We start from the raw sequence: 24,488 nt of genomic DNA, 5'->3' as shown, positions 1-24,488 counted from the left end.
GCTTTTTGTTTGCAAATCCAACCCGACAGGACCAAATGAAGACTTCTTCCATTTTTTGGCGGTTTTGAAAAGTCGAAGCAGTGTTGCGAGGGGCTCAAGCACTGTTCCTATGGTCCCTGGTGGTCTAGTGGTTAGGATTCGGCGCTCTCACCGCCGCGCCCCGGGTTCGATTCCCGGTCAGGGAATATGCATATTGTCTTGATCACGCTGCGTTTTTTTCAAATCAAACCCGACAGGACCAAATGAAGACTTCTTCCATTATTCTGCGGTTTTGAAAAGTCGAAGCAGTGTAGCGAGGGGCACAAAAAGTCTTCCTCTGGTCCCTGGTGGTCTAGTGGTTAGGATTCGGCGCTCTCACTGCTGCGGCCCGGGTTCAATTCCCGGTCAGGGAATACACTTAAACTAAAGATCACGCCGGTTTTTGTTTGCAAATCCAACCGGACAGGACCAAATGAAGACTTCTTCCATTATTTGGCGGTTTTGAAAAGTCGACAGAGTGTCGCGAGGGGCTCAAGTACAGTTCCCATGGTCCCTGGTGGTCTAGTGGTTAGGATTCGGCGCTCTCACCGCCGCGGCCCGGCTTCGATTCCCGGTCAGGGAATGCACTTAGTCTCCAGCTCACCTTGCTTTTTGTTTTCAAATAAAACCCGACAGGACCAAATGAAGACTACCTCCATCCTTTGGCGGTTTTGAAAAGTCGAAGCAGTGTTGCGAGGGGCTCAAGCACTGTTCCTATGGTCCCTGGTGGTCTAGTGGTTAGGATTCGGCGCTCTCACCGCCGCGCCCCGGGTTCGATTCCCGGTCAGGGAATATGCATATTGTCTTGATCACGCTGCGTTTTTTTCAAATCAAACCCGACAGGACCAAATGAAGACCACATCCACCCTTTGACGGTTTTGAAAAGTCGAAGCAGTGTAGCGAGGGGCACAAAATGTCTTCCTCTGGTCCCTGGTGGTCTAGTGGTTAGGATTCGGCGCTCTCACTGCTGCGGCCTGGGTTCAATTCCCGGTCAGGGAATACACTTAAACTAAAGATCACGCAGCTTTTTGTTTGCAAATCCAACCAGACAGGACCAAATGAAGACTTCTTCCATTATTTGGCGGTTTTGAAAAGTCGACAGTGTTGCGAGGGGCTCAAGTACAGTTCTCATGGTCCCTGGTTGTCTAGTGGTTAGGATTCGGCGCTCTCACCGCCGCGGCCCGGGTTCGATTCCCGGTCAGGGAATGCACATAGTCTCCACCTCACCTTGCTTTTTGTTTTCAAATAAAACCCGACAGGACCAAATGAAGACTACCTCCACCCTTTGGCGGTTTTGAAAAGTCGAAGGAGTGTTGCGAGTGGCTCAAGAAGTCTTCCCATGGTCCCTGGTAGTCTAGTGGCTAGGATTCGGCGCTCTCACCGCCGCGGCCCGGGTTCGATTCCCGGTCAGGGAATGCACATAGTCTCCAGCTCACCTTGCTTTTTGTTTTCAAATAAAACCCGACAGGACCAAATGAAGACTACCTCCACCCTTTGGCGGTTTTGAAAAGTCGACAAGAGTGTTGCGACGGGCTCAATTATCCTCTCTGTGGTCCCTGTTGGTCTAGTGGTTAGGATTCGGCGCTCTCACCGCCGCGGCCCGGGTTCAATTCCCGGTCAGGGAATACACTTAACTCAAGATCAAGCAGCTTTTTGTTTGCAAATCCAACCCGACAGGACCAAATGAAGACTTCCATTTTTTGGCGGTTTTGAAAAGCCGAGTGTTGCGAGGGGCTCAAGCACTGTCCCGATGGTCCCTGGTGGTCTAGTGGTTAGGATTCGGCGCTCTCACCGCCGCGGCCCGGGTTCGATTCCCGGTCAGGGAATATGCATGTTCTCTTCTTCACATTGCTTTTTTTTCCAATGAAACCCGACAGGACCAAATGAAGACCACATCCGCTCTTTGGCGGTTTTGCAAAGTCGAAGCAGTGTAGCGAGGGGCTCAAGTAGTCTTCCTATGGTCACTGGTGGTCTAGTGGTTAGGACTTAGCGCTCTCACCGACGCGACACGGGTTCGATTCCCGGTCAGTGAATTCACATTGTCTCCAGATCAAGCAGCTTTTTGTTTGCAAATCCAACCCGACAGGACCAAATGAAGACTTCTTCCATTATTCTGCGGTTTTGAAAAGTCGAAGCAGTGTTGCGAGGGGCTCAAGCACTGTTCCTATGGTCCCTGGTGGTCTAGTGGTTAGGATTCGGCGCTCTCACCGCCGCGCCCCGGGTTCGATTCCCGGTCAGGGAATATGCATATTGTCTTGATCACGCTGCGTTTTTTTCAAATCAAACCCGACAGGACCAAATGAAGACCACATCCTTCCTTTGACGGTTTTGAAAAGTCGAAGCAGTGTAGCGAGGGGCACAAAAAGTCTTCCTCTGGTCCCTGGTGGTCTAGTGGTTAGGATTCGGCGCTCTCACTGCTGCGGCCCGGGTTCAATTCCCCGTCAGGGAATACACTTAAACTAAAGATCACGCAGGTTTTTGTTTGCAAATCCAACCGGACAGGACCAAATGAAGACTGCTTCCATTATTTGGCGGTTTTGAAAAGTCGACAGAGTGTCGCGAGGGGCTCAAGTACAGTTCCCATGGTCCCTGGTGGTCTAGTGGTTAGGATTCGGCGCTCTCACCGCCGCGGCCCGGGTTCGATTCCCGGTCAGGGAATGCACTTAGTCTCCAGCTCACCTTGGTTTTTGTTTTCAAATAAAACCCGACAGGACCAAATGAAGACTACCTCCACCCTTTGGCGGTTTTGAAAAGTCGAAGGAGTGTTGCGAGTGGCTCAAGAAGTCTTCCCATGGTCCCTGGTAGTCTAGTGGCTAGGATTCGGCGCTCTCACCGCCGCGGCCCGGGTTCGATTCCCGGTCAGGGAATGCACATAGTCTCCAGCTCACCTTGCTTTTTGTTTTCAAATAAAACCTGACAGGACCAAATGAAGACTACCTCCACCCTTTGGCGGTTTTGAAAAGTCGACAAGAGTGTTGCGACGGGCTCAATTATCCTCTCTGTGGTCCCTGGTGGTCTAGTGGTTAGGATTCGGCGCTTTCACCGCCGCGGCCCGGGTTCAATTCCCGGTCAGGGAATACACTTAACTCAAGATCAAGCAGCTTTTTGTTTGCAAATCCAACCCGACAGGACCAAATGAAGACTTCTTCCATTTTTTGGCGGTTTTGAAAAGTCGAAGCAGTGTTGCGAGGGGCTCAAGCACTGTTCCTATGGTCCCTGGTGGTCTAGTGGTTAGGATTCGGCGCTCTCACCGCCGCGCCCCGGGTTCGATTCCCGGTCAGGGAATATGCATATTGTCTTGATCACGCTGCGTTTTTTTCAAATCAAACCCGACAGGACCAAATGAAGACTTCTTCCATTATTCTGCGGTTTTGAAAAGTCGAAGCAGTGTAGCGAGGGGCACAAAAAGTCTTCCTCTGGTCCCTGGTGGTCTAGTGGTTAGGATTCGGCGCTCTCACTGCTGCGGCCCGGGTTCAATTCCCGGTCAGGGAATACACTTAAACTAAAGATCACGCCGGTTTTTGTTTGCAAATCCAACCGGACAGGACCAAATGAAGACTTCTTCCATTATTTGGCGGTTTTGAAAAGTCGACAGTGTCGCGAGCGGCTCAAGTACAGTTCCCATGGTCCCTGGTGGTCTAGTGGTTAGGATTCGGCGCTCTCACCGCCGCGGCCCGGCTTCGATTCCCGGTCAGGGAATGCACTTAGTCTCCAGCTCACCTTGCTTTTTGTTTTCAAATAAAACCCGACAGGACCAAATGAAGACTACCTCCATCCTTTGGCGGTTTTGAAAAGTCGAAGCAGTGTTGCGAGGGGCTCAAGCACTGTTCCTATGGTCCCTGGTGGTCTAGTGGTTAGGATTCGGCGCTCTCACCGCCGCGCCCCGGGTTCGATTCCCGGTCAGGGAATATGCATATTGTCTTGATCACGCTGCGTTTTTTTCAAATCAAACCCGACAGGACCAAATGAAGACCACATCCACCCTTTGACGGTTTTGAAAAGTCGAAGCAGTGTAGCGAGGGGCACAAAATGTCTTCCTCTGGTCCCTGGTGGTCTAGTGGTTAGGATTCGGCGCTCTCACTGCTGCGGCCTGGGTTCAATTCCCGGTCAGGGAATACACTTAAACTAAAGATCACGCAGCTTTTTGTTTGCAAATCCAACCAGACAGGACCAAATGAAGACTTCTTCCATTATTTGGCGGTTTTGAAAAGTCGACAGTGTTGCGAGGGGCTCAAGTACAGTTCTCATGGTCCCTGGTTGTCTAGTGGTTAGGATTCGGCGCTCTCACCGCCGCGGCCCGGGTTCGATTCCCGGTCAGGGAATGCACATAGTCTCCACCTCACCTTGCTTTTTGTTTTCAAATAAAACCCGACAGGACCAAATGAAGACTACCTCCACCCTTTGGCGGTTTTGAAAAGTCGAAGGAGTGTTGCGAGTGGCTCAAGAAGTCTTCCCATGGTCCCTGGTAGTCTAGTGGCTAGGATTCGGCGCTCTCACCGCCGCGGCCCGGGTTCGATTCCCGGTCAGGGAATACACTTAACTCAAGATCAAGCAGCTTTTTGTTTGCAAATCCAACCCGACAGGACCAAATGAAGACTTCTTCCATTTTTTGGCGGTTTTGAAAAGCCGAGTGTTGCGAGGGGCTCAAGCACTGTCCCTATGGTCCCTGGTGGTCTAGTGGTTAGGATTCGGCGCTCTCACCGCCGCGGCCCGGGTTCGATTCCCGGTCAGGGAATGCACATAGTCTCCAGCTCACCTTGCTTTTTGTTTTCAAATAAAACCCGACAGGACCAAATGAAGACTACCTCCACCCTTTGGCGGTTTTGAAAAGTCGACAAGAGTGTTGCGACGGGCTCAATTATCCTCTCTGTGGTCCCTGGTGGTCTAGTGGTTAGGATTCGGCGCTCTCACCGCCGCGCCCCGGGTTCGATTCCCGGTCAGGGAATATTCATGTTCTCTTCTTCACCTTGCTTTTTTTTCCAATCAAACCCGACAGGACCAAATGAAGACCACATCCACCCTTTGGCGGTTTTGCAAAGTCGAAGCAGTGTAGCGAGGGGCTCAAGTAGTCTTCCTATGGTCACTGGTGGTCTAGTGGTTAGGACTTAGTGCTCTCACCGACGCGACACGGGTTCGATTCCCGGTCAGTGAATTCACATTGTCTCCAGATCAAGCAGCTTTTTGTTTGCAAATCCAACCCGACAGGACCAAATGAAGACTTCTTCCATTATTCTGCGGTTTTGAAAAGTCGAAGCAGTGTTGCGAGGGGCTCAAGCACTGTTCCTATGGTCCCTGGTGGTCTAGTGGTTAGGATTCGGCGCTCTCACTGCCGCGCCCCGGGTTCGATTCCCGGTCAGAGAATATGCATATTGTCTTGATCACGCTGCGTTTTTTTCAAATAAAACCTGACAGGACCAAATGAAGACTACCTCCACCCTTTGGCGGTTTTGAAAAGTCGACAAGAGTGTTGTGACGGGCTCAATTATCCTCTCTGTGGTCCCTGGTGGTCTAGTGGTTAGGATTCGGCGCTCTCACCGCCGCGGCCCGGGTTCAATTCCCGGTCAGGGAATACACTTAACTCAAGATCAAGCAGCTTTTTGTTTGCAAATCCAACCCGACAGGACCAAATGAAGACTTCTTCCATTTTTTGGCGGTTTTGAAAAGTCGAGTGTTGCGAGGGGCTCAAGCACTGTTCCTATGGTCCCTGGTGGTCTAGTGGTTAGGATTCGGCGCTCTCACCGCCGCGGCCGGGGTTCGATTCCCGGTCAGGGAATATGCATGTTCTCTTCTTCACATTGCTTTTTTTTCCAATCAAACCCGACAGGACCAAATGAAGACCACATCCACCCTTTGGCGGTTTTGAAAAGTCGAAGCAGTGTTGCGAGGGGCTCAAGTACAGTTCCTATGGTCCCTGGTGGTCTAGTGGTTAGGATTTGGCGCTCTCACCGCTGCGGCCCGGGTTCAATTCCCGGTCAGGGAATACACTTAAACTAAAGATCACGCAGCTTTTTGTTTGCAAATCCAACCGGACAGGACCAAATGAAGACGTCTTCCATTATTTGGCGGTTTTGAAAAGTCGACAGAGTGTTGCGAGGGGCTCAAGTACAGTTCTCATGGTCCCTGGTGGTCTAGTGGTTAGGATTCGGCGCTCTCACCGCCGCGGCCCGGGTTCGATTCCCGGTCAGGGAATACACTTAACTCAAGATCAAGCAGCTTTTTGTTTGCAAATCCAACCCGACAGGACCAAATGAAGACTTCTTCCATTTTTTGGCGGTCTTGAAAAGTCGAGTGTTGCGAGGGGCTCAAGCACTGTTCCTATGGTCCCTGGTGGTCTAGTGGTTCGGATTCGGCGCTCTCACCGCCGCGCCCCGGGTTCGATTCCCGGTCAGAGAATATGCATATTGTCTTGATCACGCTGCGTTTTTTTCAAATCAAACCCGACAGGACCAAATGAAGACCACATCCACCCTTTGACGGTTTTGAAAAGTCGAAGCAGTGTAGCGAGGGGCACAAAAAGTCTGCCTCTGGTCCCTGGTGGTCTAGTGGTTAGGATTCGGCGCTTTCACTGCTGCGGCCCGGGTTCAATTCCCGGTCAGGGAATACACTTAAACTAAAGATCACGCAGGTTTTTGTTTGCAAATCCAACCGGACAGGACCAAATAAAGACTTCTTCCATTATTTGGCGGTTTTGAAAAGTCGACAGAGTGTCGCGAGGGGCTCAAGTACAGTTCCCATGGTCCCTGGTGGTCTAGTGGTTAGGATTCGGCGCTCTCACCGCCGCGGCCCGGGTTCGATTCCCGGTCAGGGAATGCACTTAGTCTCCAGCTCACCTTCCTTTTTGTTTTCAAATAAAACCCGACAGGACCAAATGAAGACTACCTCCACCCTTTGGCGGTTTTGAAAAGTCGAAGGAGTGTTGCGAGTGGCTCAAGAAGTCTTCCCATGGTCCCTGGTAGTCTAGTGGCTAGGATTCGGCGCTCTCACCGCCGCGGCCCGGGTTCGATTCCCGGTCAGGGAATGCACATAGTCTCCAGCTCACCTTGCTTTTTGTTTTCAAATAAAACCTGACAGGACCAAATGAAGACTACCTCCACCCTTTGGCGGTTTTGAAAAGTCGACAAGAGTGTTGCGACGGGCTCAATTATCCTCTCTGTGGTCCCTGGTGGTCTAGTGGTTAGGATTCGGCGCTCTCACCGCCGCGGCCCGGGTTCAATTCCCGGTCAGGGAATACACTTAACTCAAGATCAAGCAGCTTTTTGTTTGCAAATCCAACCCGACAGGACCAAATGAAGACTTCTTCCATTTTTTGGCGGTTTTGAAAAGTCGAGTGTTGCGAGGGGCTCAAGCACTGTTCCTATGGTCCCTGGTGGTCTAGTGGTTAGGATTCGGCGCTCTCACCCCCGCGCCCCGGGTTCGATTCCCGGTCAGGGAATATGCATATTGTCTTGATCACGCTGCGTTTTTTTCAAATCAAACCCGACAGGACCAAATGAAGACCACGTCCACCCTTTGACGGTTTTGAAAAGTCGAAGCAGTGTAGCGAGGGGCACAAAAAGTCTTCCTCTGGTCCCTGGTGGTCTAGTGGTTAGGATTCGGCGCTCTCACTGCTGCGGCCCGGGTTCAATTCTCGGTCAGGGAATACACTTAAACTAAAGATCACGCAGCTTTTTGTTTGCAAATCCAACCGGACAGGACCAAATGAAGACTTCTTCCATTATTTGGCGGTTTTGAAAAGTCGACAGTGTTGCGAGGGGCTCAAGTACAGTTCTCATGGTCCCTGGTTGTCTAGTGGTTAGGATTCGGCGCTCTCACCGCCGCGGCCCGGGTTCGATTCCCGGTCAGGGAATGCACATAGTCTCCAGCTCACCTTGCTTTTTGTTTTCAAATAAAACCCGACAGGACCAAATGAAGACCACCTCCACCCTTTGGCGGTTTTGAAAAGTCGAAGGAGTGTTGCGAGTGGCTCAAGAAGTCTTCCCATGGTCCCTGGTAGTCTAGTGGCTAGGATTCGGCGCTCTCACCGCCGCGGCCCGGGTTCGATTCCCGGTCAGGGAATGCACATAGTCTCCAGCTCACCATGCTTTTTGTTTTCAAATAAAACCCGCCACGACCAAATGAAGACTACCTCCACCCTTTGGCGGTTTTGAAAAGTCGACAAGAGTGTTGCGACGGGCTCAATTATCCTCTCTGTGGTCCCTGGTGGTCTAGTGGTTAGGATTCGGCGCTCTCACCGCCGCGCCCCGGGTTCAATTCCCGGTCAGGGAATACACTTAACTCAAGATCAAGCAGCTTTTTGTTTGCAAATCCAACCCGACAGGACCAAATGAAGACTTCTTCCATTTTTTGGCGGTTTTGAAAAGCCGAGTGTTGCGAGGGGCTCAAGCACTGTCCCTATGGTCCCTGGTGGTCTAGTGGTTAGGATTCGGCGCTCTCACCGCCGTGGCCCAGGTTCGATTCCCGGTCAGGGAATACACTTAACTCAAGATCAAGCAGCTTTTTGTTTGCAAATCCAACCCGACAGGACCAAATGAAGACTTCTTCCATTTTTTGGCGGTCTTGAAAAGTCGAGTGTTGCGAGGGGCTCAAGTACAGTTCTCATGGTCCCTGGTGGTCTAGTGGTTAGGATTCGGCGCTCTCACCGCCGCGGCCCGGGTTCGATTCCCGGTCAGGGAATACACTTAACTCAAGATCAAGCAGCTTTTTGTTTGCAAATCCAACCCGACAGGACCAAATGAAGACTTCTTCCATTTTTTGGCGGTCTTGAAAAGTCGAGTGTTGCGAGGGGCTCAAGCACTGTTCCTATGGTCCCTGGTGGTCTAGTGGTTAGGATTCGGCGCTCTCACCGCCGCGCCCCGGGTACCATTCCCGGTCAGAGAATATGCATATTGTCTTGATCACGCTGCGTTTTTTTCAAATCAAACCCGACAGGACCAAATGAAGACCACATCCACCCTTTGGCGGTTTTGCAAAGTCGAAGCAGTGTAGCGAGGGGCTCAAGTAGTCTTCCTATGGTCGCTGGTGGTCTAGTGGTTAGGACTTAGCGCTCTCACCGACGCGACACGGGTTCGATTCCCGGTCAGTGAATTCACATTGTCTCCAGATCAAGCAGCTTTTTGTTTGCAAATCCAACCCGACAGGACCAAATGAAGACTTCTTCCATTATTCTGCGGTTTTGAAAAGTCGAAGCAGTGTTGCGAGGGGCTCAAGCACTGTTCCTATGGTCCCTGGTGGTCTAGTGGTTAGGATTCGGCGCTCTCACCGCCGCGCCCCGGGTTCGATTCCCGGTCAGAGAATATGCATATTGTCTTGATCACGCTGCGTTTTTTTCAAATCAAACCCGACAGGACCAAATGAAGACCACATCCACCCTTTGACGGTTTTGAAAAGTCGAAGCAGTGTAGCGAGGGGCACAAAAAGTCTGCCTCTGGTCCCTGGTGGTCTAGTGGTTAGGATTCGGCGCTTTCACTGCTGCGGCCCGGGTTCAATTCCCGGTCAGGGAATACACTTAAACTAAAGATCACGCAGGTTTTTGTTTGCAAATCCAACCGGACAGGACCAAATGAAGACTTCTTCCATTATTTGGCGGTTTTGAAAAGTCGACAGAGTGTCGCGAGGGGCTCAAGTACAGTTCCCATGGTCCCTGGTGGTCTAGTGGTTAGGATTCGGCGCTCTCACCGCCGCGGCCCGGGTTCGATTCCCGGTCCGGGAATGCACTTAGTCTCCAGCTCACCTTGCTTTTTGTTTTCAAATAAAACCTGACAGGACCAAATGAAGACTACCTCCACCCTTTGGCGGTTTTGAAAAGTCGAAGGAGTGTTGCGAGTGGCTCAAGAAGTCTTCCCATGGTCCCTGGTAGTCTAGTGGCTAGGATTCGGCGCTCTCACCGCCGCGGCCCGGGTTCGATTCCCGGTCAGGGAATGCACATAGTCTCCAGCTCACCTTGCTTTTTGTTTTCAAATAAAACCTGACAGGACCAAATGAAGACTACCTCCACCCTTTGGCGGTTTTGAAAAGTCGACAAGAGTGTTGCGACGGGCTCAATTATCCTCTCTGTGGTCCCTGGTGGTCTAGTGGTTAGGATTCGGCGCTCTCACCGCCGCGGCCCGGGTTCAATTCCCGGTCAGGGAATACACTTAACTCAAGATCAAGCAGCTTTTTGTTTGCAAATCCAACCCGACAGGACCAAATGAAGACTTCTTCCATTTTTTGGCGGTTTTGAAAAGTCGAGTGTTGCGAGGGGCTCAAGCACTGTTCCTATGGTCCCTGGTGGTCTAGTGGTTAGGATTCGGCGCTCTCACCCCCGCGCCCCGGGTTCGATTCCCGGTCAGGGAATATGCATATTGTCTTGATCACGCTGCGTTTTTTTCAAATCAAACCCGACAGGACCAAATGAAGACCACATCCACCCTTTGACGGTTTTGAAAAGTCGAAGCAGTGTAGCGAGGGGCACAAAAAGTCTTCCTCTGGTCCCTGGTGGTCTAGTGGTTAGGATTCGGCGCTCTCACTGCTGCGGCCCGGGTTCAATTCTCGGTCAGGGAATACACTTAAACTAAAGATCACGCAGCTTTTTGTTTGCAAATCCAACCGGACAGGACCAAATGAAGACTTCTTCCATTATTTGGCGGTTTTGAAAAGTCGACAGTGTTGCGAGGGGCTCAAGTACAGTTCTCATGGTCCCTGGTTGTCTAGTGGTTAGGATTCGGCGCTCTCACCGCCGCGGCCCGGGTTCGATTCCCGGTCAGGGAATGCACATAGTCTCCAGCTCACCTTGCTTTTTGTTTTCAAATAAAACCCGACAGGACCAAATGAAGACTACCTCCACCCTTTGGCGGTTTTGAAAAGTCGAAGGAGTGTTGCGAGTGGCTCAAGAAGTCTTCCCATGGTCCCTGGTAGTCTAGTGGCTAGGATTCGGCGCTCTCACCACCGCGGCCCGGGTTCGATTCCCGGTCAGGGAATGCACATAGTCTCCAGCTCACCTTGCTTTTTGTTTTCAAATAAAACCCGACACGACCAAATGAAGACTACCTCCACCCTTTGGCGGTTTTGAAAAGTCGACAAGAGTGTTGCGACGGGCTCAATTATCCTCTCTGTGGTCCCTGGTGGTCTAGTGGTTAGGATTCGGCGCTCTCACCGCCGCGCCCCGGGTTCAATTCCCGGTCAGGGAATACACTTAACTCAAGATCAAGCAGCTTTTTGTTTGCAAATCCAACCCGACAGGACCAAATGAAGACTTCTTCCATTTTTTGGCGGTTTTGAAAAGCCGAGTGTTGCGAGGGGCTCAAGCACTGTCCCTATGGTCCCTGGTGGTCTAGTGGTTAGGATTCGGCGCTCTCACCGCCGTGGCCCGGGTTCGATTCCCGGTCAGGGAATACACTTAACTCAAGATCAAGCAGCTTTTTGTTTGCAAATCCAACCCGACAGGACCAAATGAAGACTTCTTCCATTTTTTGGCGGTCTTGAAAAGTCGAGTGTTGCGAGGGGCTCAAGTACAGTTCTCATGGTCCCTGGTGGTCTAGTGGTTAGGATTCGGCGCTCTCACCGCCGCGGCCCGGGTTCGATTCCCGGTCAGGGAATACACTTAACTCAAGATCAAGCAGCTTTTTGTTTGCAAATCCAACCCGACAGGACCAAATGAAGACTTCTTCCATTTTTTGGCGGTCTTGAAAAGTCGAGTGTTGCGAGGGGCTCAAGCACTGTTCCTATGGTCCCTGGTGGTCTAGTGGTTAGGATTCGGCGCTCTCACCGCCGCGCCCCGGGTTCGATTCCCGGTCAGAGAATATGCATATTGTCTTGATCACGCTGCGTTTTTTTCAAATCAAACCCGACAGGACCAAATGAAGACCACATCCACCCTTTGGCGGTTTTGCAAAGTCGAAGCAGTGTAGCGAGGGGCTCAAGTAGTCTTCCTATGGTCGCTGGTGGTCTAGTGGTTAGGACTTAGCGCTCTCACCGACGCGACACGGGTTCGATTCCCGGTCAGTGAATTCACATTGTCTCCAGATCAAGCAGCTTTTTGTTTGCAAATCCAACCCGACAGGACCAAATGAAGACTTCTTCCATTATTCTGCGGTTTTGAAAAGTCGAAGCAGTGTTGCGAGGGGCTCAAGCACTGTTCCTATGGTCCCTGGTGGTCTAGTGGTTAGGATTCGGCGCTCTCACCGCCGCGCCCCGGGTTCGATTCCCGGTCAGAGAATATGCATATTGTCTTGATCACGCTGCGTTTTTTTCAAATCAAACCCGACAGGACCAAATGAAGACCACATCCACCCTTTGACGGTTTTGAAAAGTCGAAGCAGTGTAGCGAGGGGCACAAAAAGTCTGCCTCTGGTCCCTGGTGGTCTAGTGGTTAGGATTCGGCGCTTTCACTGCTGCGGCCCGGGTTCGATTCCCGGTCAGGGAATGCACATAGTCTCCAGCTCACCTTGATTTTTGTTTTCAAATAAAACCCGACAGGACCAAATGAAGACTACATCCACCCTATGGTGGGTTTGAAAAGTCGAAGGAGTGTTGCGAGGGGCTCAAGATGTCTTCCTTTGGTCCCTGGTGGTCTAGTGGTTAGGATTCGGCGCTCTCACCACCGCGGCCTGGGTTCCATTCCCGGTCAGGGAATACACTTAAACTCAAGATCACGCTGCTTTTTGTTTGCAAATCAAACCCGACAGGACCAAATGAAGACCACATCCACCCTTTGGCGGTTTTGAAAAGTCGAAGGAGTGTTGCGAGTGGCTCAAGAAGTCTTCCTATGGTCCCTGATAGTCTAGTGGTTAGGATTCAGCGCTCTCACCGCCGCGTCCCGGGTTCGATTAACGGTCAGGGAATGCAAGCCTATCTCTACGTACTACAGAGGTTGAGTATATACCGGGTATGAATCTGATTCCAGAGTACACGTGTGGCTTTTTCACTTTTTTTGCTGCACATACCTGTGCTGATGGACTCCTTCATCTTGATGGCGCAAATGGGGGGTTCAGAATGAGGGGGAAGCTCACCCACATCATATGCATTGAAGGCGATGCGCAGGAAGGGCGCCATGGCAACGTCTCACCTCAGCCTCCTGGGGAAACATCAAATCGCAAATTACATTTGGCAGATGCCGGCATTGCGCAAGTCAGAGACAAAAAAGAGAGAAAAAAAAAAGAAAACAAAGGAAAAAAAGAAAAAAAAAAGAAAGAAAAAATAAGGAATGTGGTTAACAGTGTCATCAGACTGGAACAAGAGAGGACGTTGAAATTTTCTGGTCATCGCAGTACTTCGGAAACTACCTCCTGGCTACAGAATGTGGAAGATATAAAAGTAAGCGAGAGGAAATGCCAAAATGAGTCAAGAGCACGAAGAACAAAGTCGGAAGAAAAATTGAGTAATTGCACAAGTTTCACTTTTGATTTGATTTCACTTCCCTCGAGGGATCAACAAATCTACCTCGCGATATATTTTTGAGGTTGTTATTTATGGTGAAAGACAATCACTTTTTCAAATTAATTTTTGGTAGTTTTGCTTTTATTTACAAGACTTTCCATCAATGTGACTGCGGACTGCTATCGAATCGATCGTACGATATTTTGCAGTGAAAACTAGTTGGCCATTTATTATGAAGTGGAAAATGTTGAAAAATGCAACGGCTCTAAATAAGAACGACACACACCTCCGCCACTAATCCCACTCACACTAGGTCCTACAAACTCAAGTTTGTTTTGAGAGGTCAAGGGGTGGCGGGTGGGCTGAGAGGCGCTCCCATAACAGTTGCTTCATTGACACACACAGCCACAGTGTAGTCCAACCCAAACTACATGGACTACTTTTGAATTCTAAACAAATGATAGTAAAAATAAATACCTGCTACTGTGCAAAAAAAAAAAAAAAAAGGAGATCTTTGTGAGCTCAAGAGGACTGGAAAAACTGAGTGCATGCAATTGGGGAAGGGGGCAAGACAGAAAAACATTCAGACCAAAGAAAACTTAATGACAGAACATTGCTTCGGAATGGTGCGTGTTCCTGTGTGTTTGCGCATTCGTGCAAAGTCAACAACTTTTTTCAGGAATTTGAATGTTAGACACATGTTGTTCGAAGCAGCAGTGGGCCTTGAGATATATTACACAACACCACAAAGTAATCCATAAACAGAAACAGTAAATTGGTACTGGGAACGTCTCGACCCAAAATAAAGATTATAATGCAAAGATAACAGGTGTGGTATGCATTGAATTGGTGGAAATCGTTATTTGACATGAGCACCAACCAAACCGGTCGGACAGGTCGGGTAACTTTACGATGACAGACGCTCGTTTGTGCATCTCGTGGACCCGTCGCACGCAAAGTAGCGCATTCAGTAAACAACATTCTTTACAGAAACAAGAGCGAGCGCCTCGTACACGTTTTTTGTGCTGAAAGCTTCACAATGTGCCAAAGGCGACGTTGAAGCACATTGTTTTGGTTGTTTGACAGTTACAGTATAAGCCAGAGGTCAGCAACGTTTTTTGAGACTGAGAGCTACCTCTAAGTTACTAATTCATAGGAAGGCCAACCAGTTTGATTCAGACTTTTAAAATAATAATTTTGCTTAAATTAACTTGCATTTTACACAGATTAATAATTCATGCCATTATAATATCACAAAGATTGTCAACAAAAACAAAGACAAAGAGATAGGGAATTGATAAATATCAACACTAGTAATAGACCGATGTGCTTTTTTTCAGGGCCGATAACGATTATTAGTCGTCATGGAGGCCGATAACCGATATTTGAAGCCGATATTCGTTTGATGAAAAATGGGGTAAAATGGTGTCAAAATTTATTCATTAAAATGTATTGAAGAACTATAGTGATTAACAACAAGTTAACACTTTTTTAGATATAAGAAAATAGAAAACGTAATTTTAAAAGTCTAACAAAAAGTGCACAAAGCTCCCAGGTTCAGCTGCATGTCTTATAGTTCACTGAAAACAAACATCTCTTTAAAGTTTACTGCGGTAAATAGTTTTCTATTTGTTGTGAGTTGCAGTACGCTGACATTTGTTAAAAGTCCGTTGAAGTGCGTGTGACTGATGAAAAAGCAAATGGCAGCTTACTGCTGATTGGCTGCACAAGGAACCACTCAGCAAATCTGCTTCTGCAGGCAGGGCCACCAGCACAGCAGACAGAAAGGTAAAATTGAAAACCAGCTTTTAATTTATCTGCCTCGAAAGTTAAATAAAAAAGGCAGATGCCGATAATCGGCAAAATTGCAAATATCGGCCTCGATAATCGGCCCGGCCGATAATCGGTCTATCACTAATCAATACGCATCACAATTCACTTCCACAAATCGCTTTGAGTGTTGACATTTTTAAAATGATCACGTCTAACAATATTCCTGGGAAATCGCAATGTCCGGTGAGTGGGGAGTTACGTTTAGAACGGGGCTACCCGGGGTCCGCGGGCACCATGTGGTTAGATTGGGTAAGACGAAAAATGTTTCATCTTTTTACATTTTTAAACAGACTGGTTTTGCTTAACACAAGAATTAAAAAGTCGCTTGTGTACGGCAGTAAATTTTGTTTGCTTCCATGGCAGATCTTGAGCAACGAAAATGAAACACGTGTTGGAGGCCACAGGCATTGTTTGAAAACTTCACGCGTCAGCAAAACAGTTTCAATAGTTACAAGCGCTACGACTGAGTTCCTTGCAAGATAACAGGAAATGTATTGAGTATAAAATGATCAAAAACTTAAAACCCACTGTGAATAATATTCAATATCTCAGAAGGTGAACGGCGGTGGGATTTATTTTGATTTATTTTTGCCGTTTACTGTTGCCCGGTGCAGCCACCAGACGGGGAAGCGGAAGTGCGAGGCGGAGTGAAAGACAGCAAAGTTCAGCGAAGAGACTGACTTAATTGCGCAACACCAGTGGACAGGCAATAACAATAAAGCTCGGCCGGTGGTTTTCATGACAACCGTTATTTACTCGCTGTGTCTTTAAGAGTAAATATCCATGACAATTATGACGCCATTGCACAATGGAGAAAAAAAAATTACGGAAAAATGTAATAGTGAAATGATTTATTTTTGTATATACACTTCAATCACGCAAATTTGAATAGGTCAAAACATTCTAAAAATGTACAGGAGACACAAAGCATTATAAAAGCAACTTACAATAACAAATAAATGCAACATATTAACCTACTCGCCGACAACCCAAAATATAGCACAAGTTAACAAAAAAAAAAACATGTGTAGTCATCAAGTCTTTTGCTGCAGCACAGCGGCATGTAATATAACCGCACGCTAATAACCTTGAACAAAGCAGTCTTTAATGAATTTCAGCTGAGAGCCGCTTGACAGAATCCAAGCCCTCCCTTCGTTAACTAAGCAAGATTAATGTCCAACGCTCGCTCTCCTTGACGCGGGCGCACGCAAGGGGTCAACAACTTTGCATCGATTGTTGTCACTGATGCTGCCGGAAAAGAAATGTCCTTAAAAGTCATTTTGGCTGGCGGGTGTTACGGAGACGTAACAACATGTGTATTACACTTATTATACTAGCATGCACAGATTATGTTTCTGATGCCTGTGCTCAGTTTTTTTGACAGGGAGTCAAACCTGCTAAACCAGCAGGGCAGCAATCTCTCTACTGAGAATTTTTTTTTCTGCTTGCACATCAACAACGGTGTGCATTTCTGGCCCAGAAAGCCATTCGACATCACATCCGACCTGGGAGAGAGTCACGAGATTGTGGGGTACAACGTTTGGTAACTGCAGGTGAATGTTAATGTTCCACATGGGCGACTACTCACAAAGTAGATGTCCGGAGAGCATCCTCAAAGCTACTCAGGATAGCAAAAGCAAATATTGACACGGCACTGCCGACAGGCAGATAGTATAACTGCCTCCAAAAGCATCCACAGTGCAACGATAAGCAGGGCGTGACTTTTCCAAGCAGAGGTAGGGATCATTTAAAACACATCTGGGATGTTAATTACCACGAGAAGGCTACATGCTCAAATAGATTTTTTTGGGGGTGTTGGGGAATCTTTTATTATTGAAGGCCACACAAAATGCAAGAAAAATGTGATTCGGCAATGGGAGAAATATTTATGCTTACGTCTTATAAACAAATGAGCACAATTCCCGACCTGATTGGTTCAAATGCTCTCACGGGCCTACGAGACATTTTTTTTTCAAATAATTGGTTAAATACAGGGTGGGTCAGAATTTGTGAATAACTTGGCATCTTAATTAACACAATAAAGCTGGGGGAAAAAATATAGTTTAGCGATGTATTGCGATACTTTTTATGCCGATACCAAGTATCGATACGTTAAGGTAGTATCGATACTTTCACTACCATGTTGCTACATTACATATCAGTCAGTCATATGTTAATCTGCCAGGCCGATACAGGTCCCCACCGCAGCCTAGAGACAGCTGGTCCGGTGCGTAGGTAGTTGACAGCTGGGACAGGCTCCAGCACCCCCGCGACCCTAGTGAGGAACAGCGGAACGGGTAATGGATGGATGGAAGAACCTCTCCGTCCCTAAACAAAGCTCCGAATAGGTAACCAATTAGAGGTAACTACTATGCTAATAAGCTGATGTTATTGCACATTTATGAGTTGTATTTACACATTCCATAGTGTTCTTTTGGAACATTTAAAGTACTTAAAGTTGAGCTCTGTGATTGGACCCCCACGCCCCTATCTTGCACTCCTGTGTGTCAGGAACAGTTAATAGAACGGTTTATGCACTTTTCAATCATGACACTTGAATAAATGTCAAATGGCACTGAAGTTAAAACTTTGGGAACACATGCCTCAGTTTTTTTAATACACGGTTTGAGGTTAATATATATCGGATCGCCACCCAAGTATCGGGATCCGTATCGGATCGAGGCAAACGTGTATTGTCCCAGCCCTATTAAAATCAAGTAATCAAATATGCTAGCAGAAATGAATTAATTCTTGTACAGGAAACACATTTCTCCAAGCTTAGCAAAGGATGTGTGTTAGTCGATCGAGTCCGGAGAAAAAAAACATTAAATACTCATAAAAAGTAAGAAAAAAAAGAAAAATAAATAAACATGTGTCATGAATTCTGGCCGACGCTGCAGACTTTTAATACACTTTGATTTAGCAACACTGAATCACACGAAGTGTTGATGTACCGTTGAAAATTTTAATGAGAAAATGTGTTGTTTTTGTTGCCTGAGCTCAAGAAGTTTGCAGTCCAAAGTTAGCTAGCGTCACCGACTCGGTTGCCATAGGCGACCTGGCGACAGTGGCCACTTATAAAGAAAATGCTTTCGTCTTTACTACATTTTATTAAATGTTCAAATGACCTTTTGTCATAACTTGATACAGAAGTCATCGCATGGAAGTTGTTTTACTGCAAGTGAAAAACTGTGACGGGAAAGCGCCTCCAGCAACCGAAGCCAACCGGGATTTGTTTTGATGTCGAGCGTGTGAAATAAAAACCAAAAGTGGCACGGTTGCGTCTCGCTTGGGAATAAACGCTTCGACCAAACTATCAGAGACATTTCACGACCAAATTGTGACTTACCGCTTCCGCCAAGTCGCAAAGTGTCTCGTGTGCGGCGAGTTTCCTCTTCCAGCACTTTTTTGTCCAAAAGTCGCGACTTGTAACTTTTCCGCTCCGCTTTGGTCCGTCTTTTAGTAAACGTGGTACATGCGTGTGGTTGACATAAGGTGAAAATGTGAGTGCGAGTGTATATGTGAGTGTGTATAATGTGTAGTGTGACTGCTCTTTAGTGAATGCGTCGCCAGTGCCGTCCTGCCGCGAAGTGCTGCCGCGCACGGTTTTCTTTCCGCGACATCTAACGAGTCCAAAGTGTGACGTCACACAGGTGATTTCCGTGTCAACGTCATCTTCGCCTCTCTTACCTGTTTTAATGTGCATTTTTTTATTTTTCATTTACTGTCTTTTTTTTTGTTGTTGTTGGGAAAACTTTTTTTTTCAAATATTGAAATCACACGAGCAATTAATTGAAAATTGACTTACCACAAAAAACGTGTATGATGTGTGATAATGTATTGTTTGTTAGGTCAATAATAAACAAAAAATAATTCTAAAACAAGTTAGCTTTTCTTTGGCAAACAAAGGCTTAAAAAGAACAATTTGTGTGTGCTACATAGTCTGTCTACTGTCTAATGAGAGAGTTGGGCATTCAGGAGTTAGTTAGTTGGTTAGTTAGTTAGTTAGTTGGTATGTCCCGGAGAAGAACGGTCTGGCCCAGGGGGTGGCGGGGGTGGTTCACAAATTTTTAAAAAAAGGGCTTGATTAACAAAGTCCAGAGGTTGATTTTAGACCGGCCCACAAATCGTCCCTCGTGCGTGCGATGAACCTGCTTGCGAAATCCGCAAAATTGCCGCAGAACACGTCAAAAGCGCCACAACCAACTGTTTGTGGATGAAGAGATGTGAGACAGCAGTGTGCATTCAAGCGTGCCAATATTTCCTTATTATGACATCACCTCCCACCTGCTACTTGGGCATACCATTACAAGGGGGGGGGGGGCAATAACAATATTCCTATAACTCCAACAGTACATACTTACTTGCATTGGGCGTGTTCATGGAGTTCAGATTTGCAAATTTCAAATTCATTCTCTCAAGGCCAGCAAGCTAACTTTTGATGATGTCAGGCATATTTTTTCCCCACTGTGGGTTGGACAGAGCAGGCCAAGCACCAAATGAGTCTGTAGGGATCTGCGGTTATGCTCACATTAATACGAGGTCATCGTGTTGCCCGTAATAGGTATCTGGGAATTGCGAGATGATATAACTTTTCAGCCTCCATTTGTTTCTTTGGCAAATAAAGTCTCATCTATCTTTGTAGCAGAATGTCTCAACATTCACAACGGGGATTTATAAAATGCCAGAGCCTTTTCTGCTTTTGACATCATGACTTTGCCACTGTGAGCAAAGGGATTACTAAAAACACACACACACGGCGCAATGACTCCTGTGATGTTTAAACACATTAAACACAACCCTATCTTTTCACATCCTCCACTTTATTACCTCTGACAACTGACTTAAGGGAGTTGCCAGTTCAGCACGTGAAGCTTCTTTTATTGTTCGTCACAGTTTCTCATGACTTGAAACATTTGTCAAAGGCGTGAAATGAGGCCATTCTGCAATGTATTGTGCGTTATTATGTGTCTCTGTTTCACCCACGCAAAAACGCAGAGAGTCGATTCAGTGGAGAGATCCGGACAGTTGTGGATTTCTACAGTGGGCCTGCCCACATTATTTTTACTGTCCTACTCCTGAACCAAGCATGGTGCCGATTCCAAATCTGTAAAACTGTATGAGGGAATGGAACAGTAAATTTCGACGATATGCCTCATCACCTAAAGGGCTATTTATAGCTGTTGGGAAAAAAAATAAACAGAGCACAATGACGTATAGAAGCAATGACCAAGATGAAACTGGTTAAAGTCAATAAGTCACACTCAAAAGTGACTCATCATCACCAGAAAGATTTGGAACGCGACAAGGTCATTAATCACGGCCGTTTCTTTTACATGGACTACAGTGAATGGATATGGAAGCAAGTCGTCTTTCCGAATCATTTCTCGCCATCTCCACATTATGTAGAGGCAGGAATGGCTTTTTATTTTATTTTTTTTTTCAAGACGTTTTTCCTGTTAACACAATAACCTGTTGTGACTTCAGTAAATTCCAGCTTTGTATAACCAGTTTGTTCACCTCAAAGCTGCCTTGTGCTCATTCTTTAGAATAAATAATTAATAATTTCCTTGCTGTCGTTTAACTTTGTATGTTTCCCGTAGTGTAATTATATATATATAAATATATATATATATATATATATATATATATATATATATATATATATATATATATATATATATATATATATATTTGGCAGAATTTTAACAAATCATTTACCGCTTGTCCTCTATCCCTCAAGCTATATGCACGTCTGTGGTTTGAAGTCTGACAGGCGTGAGCTGTTTAAATGACACCTAAATGACCTTGAAATAAACTACATTCCCATATTTGACAGATATTTAGCAGCAGCTTTCAGCAAACAATTTCCATCATGCATGCCTCTTTTACTCCTCGCTTGACTCGTGACTGTTAAACCAGTCATCCGACACAACACATGAGCCAAAAAGGTGCTATGAATAATTACAATCTATATTAAATCACCTTTTGTGTTAATGTTATTAAAAAAAAAAACGGGAGCACGGAAGGAGAACAAAGAGCAGGCAGTTGTTCTTGAAATGTCACTTGCCTCAGGTGTGCCCGCAGTGCTGCTGTGCAACAAGATTTAGAGATTACAGCATGGAAACTTTCCAGCCACACTGGCTCGGTGTTACCCGTATGGACTACTTAGACCAGGATGAAAGGCCCCTTTCACCTTGCAGCGCGAATGTTGATTGGCAAATTCTAAAGGCTCGGTAAAACATTAATAAAGTTTCCCCCTCGCGGTTGGTTACTCCCACTTTCCCTAACAGGTGTTCAAAAGAATGTGCTGAGTTGGAACCTATTGGCCATCTGGAGGGGCATTTGAAACTCTTTACAATTTGTTTCTTTTGAATATTTGTCTTTTTTTTTTACATTATTTTGTCTCCATATGTCTTTCTAGAGTGCCATTATACTTTTTTCAACCGGTAGTATTGCAGGCGTAACCGAGAAAGCCAAGCCAAGTCATAGCGCCACTTAACACTACACGAAAGTAGCCCGATTTTGGGCCGATTGTTGGCTCGTTGCTGATTTTGAGTTATCTTGACACATTGCAGCCCGTGTAATGATTGGTCATTTGGTGACTCTGAGGCTTCATGACCACCAAGACGAAAGTCTGGCATGACAGAAATTTTGTACGTCTTGCTGCATTATCAGCCGTTTCTCCTCACGAGGGTCGCAGGCGTGCTAGAGCCTATCCCAGCTATCTTCGGGCAGTAGGCGGGGCACACCCTGGATAGGTTGCCAGCCAATCGCAGGGCACACAAAGACGAACACCCAGAATGTCCAATCATTTATGTTTTTGGAATGTGGGAGGAAACCGGAGTACCCGGAGGAAACCCACGCAGGCACGGGGAGAACATGGAAATTCCACACGCGGCATATAAAATCCGGCCTAGCGCGCTACATTGGACCTCAGGCTAAATCTCATCGACGCGCTGTCATGGCCGCCCACAGTGCACCTTGGTTGAACGCACACGTGCTGACCGCCTGCTGAACTGAGTCGAGGTGGGCGGAAGGGAAATGAGCCCAAAATTCTCCCAGCGTGGCAGCCGGCCATCGAGAAAACTGCTCGGCCACCGAGGACTGCATCTCTGGCGGTCCTCAAAGTGTTAATTTTAAATGAAAGTGAACAAAAAAATTTACAACAATATAAACCACAGTATTTAGAAAATAAAACATTAACAAGGTTTATTCATTCAATTTTTTTCAAGCTCGGCGGGCCGGATTAAAATGTTTAACGGGCCGCATGTGGCCCCCGGGCCGTAGTTTGCCCACACCTGCAATACGACAATAATCCAGTTCCATGCGAGGCAATTTTGCATCGTTAATTATAAATGGCTCTCCTGCTCTAACAAAGGACAGCTAAACTAAATACATCCTCTTTCCTTCACTCTCGATTGGTTAATTCTCCCGTCATTAATTTTGCAGATGTTGCAAACGTAAAAAGGCCAACATGTTTAATCGTCTTTCCATGCCTTTAAATATTAATATGTTTTCATGGTCTTGGTGCAACGCAGCATGACTTGTTGGGCTCTTTGTGATAGATAATTAACTTATCTTAGCTGAGTTGTGTTACCCGGCAGTCTGGCTCCGATTGGGAAATATTGTAAGCCTTGAAAAGTGAAGAGTTGATTACAGCCTTTTTACTGACTCGGGTTGTGTCCTTCTCAAACGGGTCATTTAGACAAACAAATCTTTTGAGTGCATGAAATGATTCGTCAGTCTTTCCTCCAGTCATTCTGCAGAACCAACTATGTAATTAGGGGCTTTACCAGAGACACAGTAAAAAAAAAAAAAAATCTTGCTTTAGCTGGATGTCTTACATTTTATAAGACAGGTGATTGACTGTATCTGTTAATCAACGCGACAAGCAGGTTGACGTCAAGGAAATTTCCCGCTTCTCATAGATAAAATACTTTGACAAATTATCTCAAGAATGTAATTCAGCGGTTACCGTGCAAACTATTATCATAAGTGACTATAAACCCTTGACAGATTTCCAACTCAGGTAGCGAGCAGTAAGTTGTGCAGGCCAAGGACATAAAAAAACAAACACACTGTTGTGATGTGTACTGACTTGCCAAAGTAAATAATTTTCAAATAAAGATGACATTTAATAGTGCTATTTCAGCAGAACCAAATGTTGACATTTGGATACGTTTTTGGGTACATGACTAAACTGCATAGAAGCAAAAACACAATGCAATTCATGCATGATTTAAAATCGCTCTTTGAGTATATTGAACAATATTAGATAGTCCCCATTATTGATTTGGCAGATTTCTCAAATCGCTGTGGTTCTCGGGATTTGTTTTCTTTTCATAGGAGAGTATACCTCCGGATTGGGAATAGACGACAGAGGAAAGCACAAAGGGAAAAAAAATAAAAGCAGATATTTGAACATGAACTTTACTGTAAAAATTACAGTGTGCCAAAGCATTTGCAACTTGTTCAAATAAACGAGACAGTGCTTTTTTATGTACACGTGACACGATATGAGATCAAACAAGTAGTTTTGACAATTTCCATTTAGATTTGAATTTAAACGTGCTAAGCGATTATGAAAAGCAGCAAAACACCGCCCCTTCCCAAGTATTTTTTTAAAACTTGCCTTGTGGGTATGCTGCTCTCTGCTGGACCAAGTAGAACACACCGACTGCCACGATCCAACGATCAAGAGGTTGCCAACTTGATGACGCTTGTTCTCCAAAAACGGACAAACGACGTTAACTTCCCAATTTCGACCACCGATAGCTCGTTAAACATGATTTAAAATTCATTTCAGTTAACAATTAAACTGATAAAATAATTAAGTGAGATGGAAAACGCAGACTGAAAGAGGGACGAAATGGGGGGGAAGGCAAACATGTTAGCATAGACATTTATATATAAAAAACTCCTTGAGTGGGTTGGCACGCTGCAATACGTCAGCAAGAACGCCATGTTTGATGTGGCAATCTGCCCGTTTAATTGATGCTAGTCAAAGGAGTAGTTGCTAGTTAAGTTGTGTTACACGTTAGACTATCTCAACCATATTTTTTTTTAGAAAAGTTACATCAGCGCTAGAGTAATCATTATAATTATTAATATTTCATAACCAAGTTACAGCTTCTTTGTATTGAAAATAATTTTATTGAGAACCTGAAATTAGGTAAATGCCAATTTTAAAACCACTCTACACTCAAAGTCACATTGTCATGGCTCAAATCCATTGTGGACAATGCACAAATGTGATATAAATCAGAAACGGCAGGGAAATA

General features: G+C 46.3%; 1 protein-coding gene, 1 long non-coding RNA gene and 55 other non-coding genes across 57 annotated transcripts in view; 55 read left to right on the top strand and 2 right to left on the bottom strand.

The window, feature by feature from the left end:
• LOC148326822 (protein kinase C delta type-like) overlaps window positions 1-18,808 on the bottom strand; it is a 30,029-nt gene extending 11,221 nt beyond the window's left edge. The window contains exons 1-2 of the mRNA XM_088308272.1: window positions 18,554-18,808; window positions 12,939-13,069 (exon numbers count right to left, since the gene is read on the bottom strand). Coding sequence (XP_088164398.1) covers window positions 12,939-13,047 — 109 coding nt within the window. The 5' untranslated portion in view covers window positions 13,048-13,069; window positions 18,554-18,808. The remainder of the gene's footprint in view (window positions 1-12,938; window positions 13,070-18,553) is intronic.
• On the top strand, window positions 114-185 carry trnae-cuc (transfer RNA glutamic acid (anticodon CUC)). The gene has a single exon. It is a non-coding gene; the product is annotated as a tRNA-Glu (tRNA).
• LOC148326862 (uncharacterized) lies at window positions 123-3,782 on the bottom strand. Its single transcript, XR_015845734.1, has 3 exons — window positions 3,764-3,782; window positions 1,295-2,931; window positions 123-671 (listed from the first exon to the last, which is right to left on the bottom strand). It is a non-coding gene; the product is annotated as an uncharacterized LOC148326862 (long non-coding RNA).
• On the top strand, window positions 321-392 carry trnae-cuc (transfer RNA glutamic acid (anticodon CUC)). Its single transcript has one exon. It is a non-coding gene; the product is annotated as a tRNA-Glu (tRNA).
• On the top strand, window positions 530-601 carry trnae-cuc (transfer RNA glutamic acid (anticodon CUC)). The gene has a single exon. It is a non-coding gene; the product is annotated as a tRNA-Glu (tRNA).
• Window positions 739-810, top strand: trnae-cuc (transfer RNA glutamic acid (anticodon CUC)). Its single transcript has one exon. It is a non-coding gene; the product is annotated as a tRNA-Glu (tRNA).
• On the top strand, window positions 946-1,017 carry trnae-cuc (transfer RNA glutamic acid (anticodon CUC)). The gene has a single exon. It is a non-coding gene; the product is annotated as a tRNA-Glu (tRNA).
• Window positions 1,153-1,224, top strand: trnae-cuc (transfer RNA glutamic acid (anticodon CUC)). Its single transcript has one exon. It is a non-coding gene; the product is annotated as a tRNA-Glu (tRNA).
• Window positions 1,362-1,433, top strand: trnae-cuc (transfer RNA glutamic acid (anticodon CUC)). Its single transcript has one exon. It is a non-coding gene; the product is annotated as a tRNA-Glu (tRNA).
• trnae-cuc (transfer RNA glutamic acid (anticodon CUC)) lies at window positions 1,572-1,643 on the top strand. Its single transcript has one exon. It is a non-coding gene; the product is annotated as a tRNA-Glu (tRNA).
• On the top strand, window positions 1,773-1,844 carry trnae-cuc (transfer RNA glutamic acid (anticodon CUC)). Its single transcript has one exon. It is a non-coding gene; the product is annotated as a tRNA-Glu (tRNA).
• trnae-cuc (transfer RNA glutamic acid (anticodon CUC)) lies at window positions 2,189-2,260 on the top strand. The gene has a single exon. It is a non-coding gene; the product is annotated as a tRNA-Glu (tRNA).
• trnae-cuc (transfer RNA glutamic acid (anticodon CUC)) lies at window positions 2,605-2,676 on the top strand. Its single transcript has one exon. It is a non-coding gene; the product is annotated as a tRNA-Glu (tRNA).
• On the top strand, window positions 2,814-2,885 carry trnae-cuc (transfer RNA glutamic acid (anticodon CUC)). Its single transcript has one exon. It is a non-coding gene; the product is annotated as a tRNA-Glu (tRNA).
• On the top strand, window positions 3,024-3,095 carry trnae-uuc (transfer RNA glutamic acid (anticodon UUC)). Its single transcript has one exon. It is a non-coding gene; the product is annotated as a tRNA-Glu (tRNA).
• trnae-cuc (transfer RNA glutamic acid (anticodon CUC)) lies at window positions 3,232-3,303 on the top strand. Its single transcript has one exon. It is a non-coding gene; the product is annotated as a tRNA-Glu (tRNA).
• Window positions 3,439-3,510, top strand: trnae-cuc (transfer RNA glutamic acid (anticodon CUC)). Its single transcript has one exon. It is a non-coding gene; the product is annotated as a tRNA-Glu (tRNA).
• On the top strand, window positions 3,646-3,717 carry trnae-cuc (transfer RNA glutamic acid (anticodon CUC)). Its single transcript has one exon. It is a non-coding gene; the product is annotated as a tRNA-Glu (tRNA).
• trnae-cuc (transfer RNA glutamic acid (anticodon CUC)) lies at window positions 3,855-3,926 on the top strand. The gene has a single exon. It is a non-coding gene; the product is annotated as a tRNA-Glu (tRNA).
• Window positions 4,062-4,133, top strand: trnae-cuc (transfer RNA glutamic acid (anticodon CUC)). Its single transcript has one exon. It is a non-coding gene; the product is annotated as a tRNA-Glu (tRNA).
• Window positions 4,269-4,340, top strand: trnae-cuc (transfer RNA glutamic acid (anticodon CUC)). The gene has a single exon. It is a non-coding gene; the product is annotated as a tRNA-Glu (tRNA).
• On the top strand, window positions 4,478-4,549 carry trnae-cuc (transfer RNA glutamic acid (anticodon CUC)). The gene has a single exon. It is a non-coding gene; the product is annotated as a tRNA-Glu (tRNA).
• On the top strand, window positions 4,682-4,753 carry trnae-cuc (transfer RNA glutamic acid (anticodon CUC)). Its single transcript has one exon. It is a non-coding gene; the product is annotated as a tRNA-Glu (tRNA).
• On the top strand, window positions 4,892-4,963 carry trnae-cuc (transfer RNA glutamic acid (anticodon CUC)). The gene has a single exon. It is a non-coding gene; the product is annotated as a tRNA-Glu (tRNA).
• trnae-cuc (transfer RNA glutamic acid (anticodon CUC)) lies at window positions 5,308-5,379 on the top strand. Its single transcript has one exon. It is a non-coding gene; the product is annotated as a tRNA-Glu (tRNA).
• On the top strand, window positions 5,516-5,587 carry trnae-cuc (transfer RNA glutamic acid (anticodon CUC)). The gene has a single exon. It is a non-coding gene; the product is annotated as a tRNA-Glu (tRNA).
• trnae-cuc (transfer RNA glutamic acid (anticodon CUC)) lies at window positions 5,720-5,791 on the top strand. The gene has a single exon. It is a non-coding gene; the product is annotated as a tRNA-Glu (tRNA).
• On the top strand, window positions 5,927-5,998 carry trnae-cuc (transfer RNA glutamic acid (anticodon CUC)). Its single transcript has one exon. It is a non-coding gene; the product is annotated as a tRNA-Glu (tRNA).
• trnae-cuc (transfer RNA glutamic acid (anticodon CUC)) lies at window positions 6,136-6,207 on the top strand. The gene has a single exon. It is a non-coding gene; the product is annotated as a tRNA-Glu (tRNA).
• Window positions 6,340-6,411, top strand: trnae-cuc (transfer RNA glutamic acid (anticodon CUC)). The gene has a single exon. It is a non-coding gene; the product is annotated as a tRNA-Glu (tRNA).
• trnae-uuc (transfer RNA glutamic acid (anticodon UUC)) lies at window positions 6,547-6,618 on the top strand. The gene has a single exon. It is a non-coding gene; the product is annotated as a tRNA-Glu (tRNA).
• On the top strand, window positions 6,756-6,827 carry trnae-cuc (transfer RNA glutamic acid (anticodon CUC)). The gene has a single exon. It is a non-coding gene; the product is annotated as a tRNA-Glu (tRNA).
• Window positions 6,965-7,036, top strand: trnae-cuc (transfer RNA glutamic acid (anticodon CUC)). The gene has a single exon. It is a non-coding gene; the product is annotated as a tRNA-Glu (tRNA).
• On the top strand, window positions 7,175-7,246 carry trnae-cuc (transfer RNA glutamic acid (anticodon CUC)). Its single transcript has one exon. It is a non-coding gene; the product is annotated as a tRNA-Glu (tRNA).
• Window positions 7,379-7,450, top strand: trnae-cuc (transfer RNA glutamic acid (anticodon CUC)). Its single transcript has one exon. It is a non-coding gene; the product is annotated as a tRNA-Glu (tRNA).
• On the top strand, window positions 7,586-7,657 carry trnae-cuc (transfer RNA glutamic acid (anticodon CUC)). The gene has a single exon. It is a non-coding gene; the product is annotated as a tRNA-Glu (tRNA).
• On the top strand, window positions 7,793-7,864 carry trnae-cuc (transfer RNA glutamic acid (anticodon CUC)). Its single transcript has one exon. It is a non-coding gene; the product is annotated as a tRNA-Glu (tRNA).
• Window positions 8,002-8,073, top strand: trnae-cuc (transfer RNA glutamic acid (anticodon CUC)). The gene has a single exon. It is a non-coding gene; the product is annotated as a tRNA-Glu (tRNA).
• trnae-cuc (transfer RNA glutamic acid (anticodon CUC)) lies at window positions 8,212-8,283 on the top strand. Its single transcript has one exon. It is a non-coding gene; the product is annotated as a tRNA-Glu (tRNA).
• Window positions 8,416-8,487, top strand: trnae-cuc (transfer RNA glutamic acid (anticodon CUC)). Its single transcript has one exon. It is a non-coding gene; the product is annotated as a tRNA-Glu (tRNA).
• Window positions 8,620-8,691, top strand: trnae-cuc (transfer RNA glutamic acid (anticodon CUC)). Its single transcript has one exon. It is a non-coding gene; the product is annotated as a tRNA-Glu (tRNA).
• On the top strand, window positions 9,240-9,311 carry trnae-cuc (transfer RNA glutamic acid (anticodon CUC)). Its single transcript has one exon. It is a non-coding gene; the product is annotated as a tRNA-Glu (tRNA).
• On the top strand, window positions 9,447-9,518 carry trnae-uuc (transfer RNA glutamic acid (anticodon UUC)). The gene has a single exon. It is a non-coding gene; the product is annotated as a tRNA-Glu (tRNA).
• trnae-cuc (transfer RNA glutamic acid (anticodon CUC)) lies at window positions 9,656-9,727 on the top strand. The gene has a single exon. It is a non-coding gene; the product is annotated as a tRNA-Glu (tRNA).
• Window positions 9,865-9,936, top strand: trnae-cuc (transfer RNA glutamic acid (anticodon CUC)). The gene has a single exon. It is a non-coding gene; the product is annotated as a tRNA-Glu (tRNA).
• trnae-cuc (transfer RNA glutamic acid (anticodon CUC)) lies at window positions 10,075-10,146 on the top strand. Its single transcript has one exon. It is a non-coding gene; the product is annotated as a tRNA-Glu (tRNA).
• On the top strand, window positions 10,279-10,350 carry trnae-cuc (transfer RNA glutamic acid (anticodon CUC)). Its single transcript has one exon. It is a non-coding gene; the product is annotated as a tRNA-Glu (tRNA).
• On the top strand, window positions 10,486-10,557 carry trnae-cuc (transfer RNA glutamic acid (anticodon CUC)). Its single transcript has one exon. It is a non-coding gene; the product is annotated as a tRNA-Glu (tRNA).
• On the top strand, window positions 10,693-10,764 carry trnae-cuc (transfer RNA glutamic acid (anticodon CUC)). The gene has a single exon. It is a non-coding gene; the product is annotated as a tRNA-Glu (tRNA).
• trnae-cuc (transfer RNA glutamic acid (anticodon CUC)) lies at window positions 10,902-10,973 on the top strand. The gene has a single exon. It is a non-coding gene; the product is annotated as a tRNA-Glu (tRNA).
• trnae-cuc (transfer RNA glutamic acid (anticodon CUC)) lies at window positions 11,112-11,183 on the top strand. Its single transcript has one exon. It is a non-coding gene; the product is annotated as a tRNA-Glu (tRNA).
• On the top strand, window positions 11,316-11,387 carry trnae-cuc (transfer RNA glutamic acid (anticodon CUC)). The gene has a single exon. It is a non-coding gene; the product is annotated as a tRNA-Glu (tRNA).
• On the top strand, window positions 11,520-11,591 carry trnae-cuc (transfer RNA glutamic acid (anticodon CUC)). Its single transcript has one exon. It is a non-coding gene; the product is annotated as a tRNA-Glu (tRNA).
• trnae-cuc (transfer RNA glutamic acid (anticodon CUC)) lies at window positions 11,724-11,795 on the top strand. The gene has a single exon. It is a non-coding gene; the product is annotated as a tRNA-Glu (tRNA).
• trnae-cuc (transfer RNA glutamic acid (anticodon CUC)) lies at window positions 12,140-12,211 on the top strand. Its single transcript has one exon. It is a non-coding gene; the product is annotated as a tRNA-Glu (tRNA).
• On the top strand, window positions 12,347-12,418 carry trnae-uuc (transfer RNA glutamic acid (anticodon UUC)). The gene has a single exon. It is a non-coding gene; the product is annotated as a tRNA-Glu (tRNA).
• trnae-cuc (transfer RNA glutamic acid (anticodon CUC)) lies at window positions 12,556-12,627 on the top strand. The gene has a single exon. It is a non-coding gene; the product is annotated as a tRNA-Glu (tRNA).
• Window positions 18,809-24,488: the final 5,680 nt, after the last annotated feature.

The sequence above is a fragment of the Idiotropiscis lumnitzeri genome, chromosome 11 (genome assembly GCF_059441095.1).
Source record: "Idiotropiscis lumnitzeri isolate Australia: NSW breed Sydney's pygmy pipehorse chromosome 11, RoL_Ilum_1.0, whole genome shotgun sequence".
NCBI lineage: Eukaryota > Metazoa > Chordata > Actinopteri > Syngnathiformes > Syngnathidae > Idiotropiscis > Idiotropiscis lumnitzeri.
Note: the sequence above shows the minus strand (reverse complement) of the source record. Positions and strands in the feature narration are given on the sequence as shown.